Here is a 5,094-nt window from a genome sequence, read left to right on the forward strand (position 1 = left end):
TTTGCATAAAAATTAACTGGGGTGCTCATTAAAGGCCAGATTTCCAGGATCCAGGCTCAGAGACTCTAATGTAGTTTAGGGCAGGGAGGCCAACAGTGGCACCAGCACTTCACAGCCACCCCTGGCCCCCAATTATTCTCATGAAAGTAGTCAATGTTTGAAAAACTTTAGAGAAGGAAATACATTTTAAGCTGCGTGTATGTGCATTTACAAAGGTTCAGCAACAACTTCTTAAAAGAACCAGTCAGAGACCACCACAGAAATGAGTACCACCAGATTTGCACCCAAAGCCTGACACATGCTAAGCAAGAGCTCTGCCACTGAGCTTCACTCCTAGCTCCAAAACCTGAAATTTGAGTGCTGCATTTCGAAGACAAAGGCTTAGGCTGGGGAGATAGCTCAGTAGAATAAGTGCTTGCCTGGCAAGCCCAAGGTCCTGAGTTCAATTCCTAGCACAAAAAAAAAAAAGACAATAGATTCATGTTGCTTAAAAAAAAATCTTACCACTATAGCAAAGGGGACCTTTCTCTTACATTGGATTCCTGGCTATGTCCTTCACTGTGGGCAAAGGAACAGGAGTTGCCTCCCAAAGTCACCATCCATCTCAGCCATTTACCATTTCTCAGGTAAAGAACAGAATGTGTATTCACATATCCTGGGTCTTGTTTTGGAAACAGTACATAAAATCCTGAGAAGCAAGTCTACCTGGGTTACACCTGCTTTTCTCTGAAACTTGGTCGGTTATCCTAAGCTCTTAGTACCTCCATTTCTCTATGATGCCTACCTCCCAGGATTAAGGAATAAAAGGTAGTTCCTTCAGTTATATGAGGCTCTTTGAGCATATAAAAAGCCCAAGCTAATCCAGGTTGTTACTACCACTCTGTAAATGGAGGCTGTCTTCCCTGTGCTCAACCACCTGACAGATAGTGGTGTATTCCCTTCATGGCTATCCCAGACACGAAAAAGCGCTGTCCCCAATTTCCCATGAGGGGGCAGTAGAGTCCCACTTGTATTAAGACACTGACCTTCCTAACACTTCCCACTAAGATTGGTAGGACTGAAAATTGGCCACCAGAAACATATTTGTCTCCAGCCTGGGATCTCCTCTTAGAAGAGTGCCAGAGGCAGCCAGAAAATACCAGGGAGTTGCTGTTATACAAAAAAAAAAAAAAAAAAAAACAAAAAAAAAAACCTTTGGGGCTGGGGAGATAGCTCGGCAGCATAACCACCTGAATGGGCAAGTGCAAGGTCCCAAGATCCATCCCCACATGCCATGGAGGGCTGGGAAATGAGCATGGGGGGTGCACACCTGTAATCCTAGCACTGGGGACACTGAGACAAGAGGATCACTACAAGTCTCAACTGCATAGCGAGACCCTGTATTAAAACAAAAATCGTAAAACTACCTGTCTGCTTCACCGGCACCCTTGAGTGTGGTATCTGTCCCAACGAATCCTTGGGACAGCCAGGCACAGCCTCCTGCCCCGGTTCCCGTAGGCCCTTACCTTGACCAGCTTCCTTCATGAATGAGAACCACCTTTGACCGTCAACACCCAGGACCAGAAGGCAGAAGATGAGTCCAATTGAAAGCTTCATCCTGCTGCAGAGTCAAGCAAACAAGAAAGGATGCTACATCTGCTTTTACATTGTTAACGCTGACACATCCTTGCATTCCGAAAATAAACCTCACTCAGCTTTATGCACAAACCATCCTGTGAGGACACACAGAAAGGATTTCAGAACATCTGGTTTTCTGTTTTCATTCACCTCCTTAAAGTCTTAGAGTCTGAGATATCACATCTGGTAAGTCGCACTCCTCAGAACAGTAAGTGGAGGAAGGGCATAGAGGGAAGTGGGTGCAGCCCGAGGGCGCTGCTGCGGAGAGAGACCCTTCGCGTTGGAAGCTTCCACGGCTCACCTTGGGCTGTGTGATCCGCTGAGGTCGGGTGAAGCTACCTGCCCGAGCTGACTGCTGGCAGCTGAGGCTGGCGCTCTATATACTGGCGCTCTGCTCCTGAAGCCAACTATCTTCGCTCTTGCATAATCCCTCTGGCCAGGACTCAGCACCCAGAGCCACAGGGGTTTTGCCCCAACACAATCTGATTTTCCCAGATTGTGCAATCTGGGACTTTCAGACCTAGAGCAGGTTCGGATTTTCTGCTCATTTCCAGTCTTATTCTTTACTGGAAAAGGTTTCCTCTCTCTACAAAATATTTACCTCCAATTTGCTGGAAAGAGTAATCAATATCAGGAAAAGAAGTTTGAGTGTGTAAAGAACATGACAATCCAGCATAAGTGAAACAGTGGAGCTAACTAACTCCATGGCAAGGGACAGTTCAGAAGGAATCTGGAACCTTAGGCCAGAGTAGATAGAAAAGACAGAGGACTGAGAAAAAACAAATCTTTCGGTGTCCTTGCACATGGACCCTGGTCTGGGAAAAGAATCCTCCACACTGAAGTGGATGCCTGATCAGTCCTGTAGGCAGTCACATGCCCGTTACATTTTGAGGCTTCTACACTCTAGGAGCAATGTTATAGCAATTTTCTGAGTCATCAGAAACGGCCTATGCAATGATGAGCAGAAAATAGCCCTCCACCTGTTGGATTGTCAGAGTTGTACACCCGGGAAGAAAGCAGAGTGAGATGGGGATGGTACTGGAGTGCTGGAAGGACGTAGGTTAGAGAACACTTATTTTAACCAGAAAAGCAGGAGTGTGCTCTACTCTGAGTTTAGGGAGATTTCTTTGGGGGGGGGGAAGATTCATGCAGGTTCTAGCAAGGAGGTGGCATCCAGGGCCCACTCACCTGTCCCATCCATGCCCCTTCATCCAAAAGAAAAAGATTCAAAGACTATTAGATATCCTTGTACAAGGAGAACTCAGTATAGGAGAAAAATAGCTTTGAACCTGCTAGGTGACAGAAGAGTAGAATATGTGTCTCCTGCAATGCAAAATGAATCCCAAAGGATAAAAAATCTTAAGAGTAGAAAAGATTGATTGAGAGATAGCTCCTGAGAGTCAGGAGGGTTTCACAAGCAGGTTGTCACCAAGGCCCTTTGGCAGGGATAAGATACACAGCAAAGTCACAATGTGTGTACAACCTGGGTCAAACTAAAATCAACATATGGATTACAAGTATAGGTGTTTAGCTAACATCAATCCAATAGAGGAAGCCAGGCACATAGCAACAGTCCATGGAAAGAACAAAGGCGATTTGGGAACAGATAATCTAGGTGTTCTGCTCACCTGCCTGGGATATTGATGTCTGGCTGGACCAGGTGATAGCAGTCACAGTATAGTCTCAAGCCACCATTCACCTCAGGCAGCCATGTAGCCCGGGCACTGCATCTTTGCCTTGAGGCCTGGCCTTCAGCACATGCACTTCCGGCCTCACTTGGGCTGGGTCTCCTCTCCTGCAGACTCCCTCACCGGCCTAGTCCTGTCTGACTGCCCAACAATTTCCACCTAACCTAGCTGCCTATGATGGAATGATGTGTGTGTCACAAGACAGAGACAATGCGGGAAGACAGCCAACCTGGTCCTTCTCGCAGTGGGAGCCTGGGCTGAAGGTGGGGTCACTATGTGCTCAGCAGGACAACAGTTGGATAGAGTTTATTTTACACTGCAGATTACAAACACTCTTTTGTTTAGTTTATCCCTCTTATTTGAGTGCACTAAGGTGCCTGTCACCTGGATAAGACTGGCATGTTGACTCTATCAAAAGTAGCTGGATGATTGAGCCTGAATGGTAACCAGAACTATAACATAGAATTCCAAACTTCCCTTCCTCTCCTTGTCCCCAAGGAAATGGCACAATACGCAGATGCCAACCCCACAAGGCCAGGAACCTGGTTTGTTTTCTATAAAAAAGAAGAGCATGAAGTAAAGATGGTGGGAAATTATAAAGCCAATAGAGAGCTCTGCATTGTCCCTGCGCTCCCCTCTTAGTCTTTACCTCCTATAAACCAGACCCTGGCCCTCCTGTAAATCAGGGATGGTGATTTGAAGTCCCGGGGTCCCTCCATCTCCTTGGAGCCAGCTTTGAATAAATAATTTTTCCTTTTCAATTAAATATATGATTGTTTTCCTTTGATTTGGCCAGCAGTGAGTAGAAGAACCTGGGCATATGAGGCTAAGCTGCCAGCAACAGTATTGTGACACCTTATTCTATTCCCTTGTGACTATTCAGTGCTGGAAACTCCCCAATTCTGACTCATTCAAGTCACTTTGGTATTTTGCCAAACAATATTAGAGAAGAAGGAAATAAGAATTTTAGATACCAGGAGGAATTCTTTCTGAGAACTTCACAATCATTGAAGATTCTCTTGTTATTTAATGTGCTCTGCCTTCTGCGGAGAGATGCACAGCTCTGTGCAGGCATGCTTAGGGCAATTGGCAGTACTGCGCCCGGCACAAGAAACCCCATGGCATGTTGCTGTGCACAGCCTGGGGGGCTCTACCCTCCCTGTCTAGTCAAGTCTCCTGCCTAGCTCATGCTTGATCTCAGTTTATTCTTTTCTTCCCTCTGTTCTTGCAGAATCCTCACCACATCCTCTGCCTGGTACAGGCAAATTTTGCTCCTCCTGGGTCCTTACATTGCCTAGAGAGAAGTCACAAGAGGTAGGTGGACCTCTCTTTCACTAGTAATGTGGCTGGCTCTGAGAGCATAATGCCTGTGTGCAACCTGGGGGCAAGGCCTGCTCTTAAACGGACTGAGAAGGTTCAGACACAAAGAGGAGAAAGACTCATAGCCCCATACTTGATTTAGCACATACAGTTTTTCTCCACGATGCTATGAGACTGAAAGGAGGAAGGGGTGGCAGTTAGGAAAACTGCCAGAATGCAAATAATTTGCATGAGGTGATTTGGAAACTGCCGTGGATAAGAAAACACTGTTACTCAACATGTATGCTATTTGCAGGGAAGCATTCAGCAAGAGGGATTTTGGTCAAGTGGTTGTTGGATTTAAGACCTCTCTTGCCATCAGTGCTGATGCCAGGAGAGGTCAGCCTGTACTTCACAACAGCAAGGTATTGGTAGCCTCCCTTCCCTTGGGATTTCAGCTGGAGAAACCTCACAGGTGGTCCTCTTCCAG

At 46.3% G+C, this 5,094-nt stretch overlaps 1 protein-coding gene across 2 annotated transcripts in view; it reads right to left on the reverse strand.

Annotated features, from left to right (window-relative positions):
* Positions 1-2,016, reverse strand: part of LOC101592695 (serum amyloid A-3 protein) — a 4,925-nt gene extending 2,909 nt beyond the window's left edge. Inside the window, exons 1-2 of one of the 2 annotated variants that reach the window (XM_023719344.1) lie at positions 1,919-2,016; positions 1,506-1,600 (exon numbers count right to left, since the gene is read on the reverse strand). In XM_023719344.1, the coding sequence (XP_023575112.1) occupies positions 1,506-1,596 (91 nt within the window). In that variant the 5' untranslated portion in view covers positions 1,597-1,600; positions 1,919-2,016. The remainder of the gene's footprint in view (positions 1-1,505; positions 1,601-1,918) is intronic. The other variant, XM_023719345.1, reaches the window with a different exon arrangement.
* Positions 2,017-5,094: the final 3,078 nt, after the last annotated feature.

This window comes from Octodon degus, unplaced genomic scaffold (genome assembly GCF_000260255.1).
Source record: "Octodon degus isolate 3935 unplaced genomic scaffold, OctDeg1.0 scaffold00067, whole genome shotgun sequence".
NCBI lineage: Eukaryota > Metazoa > Chordata > Mammalia > Rodentia > Octodontidae > Octodon > Octodon degus.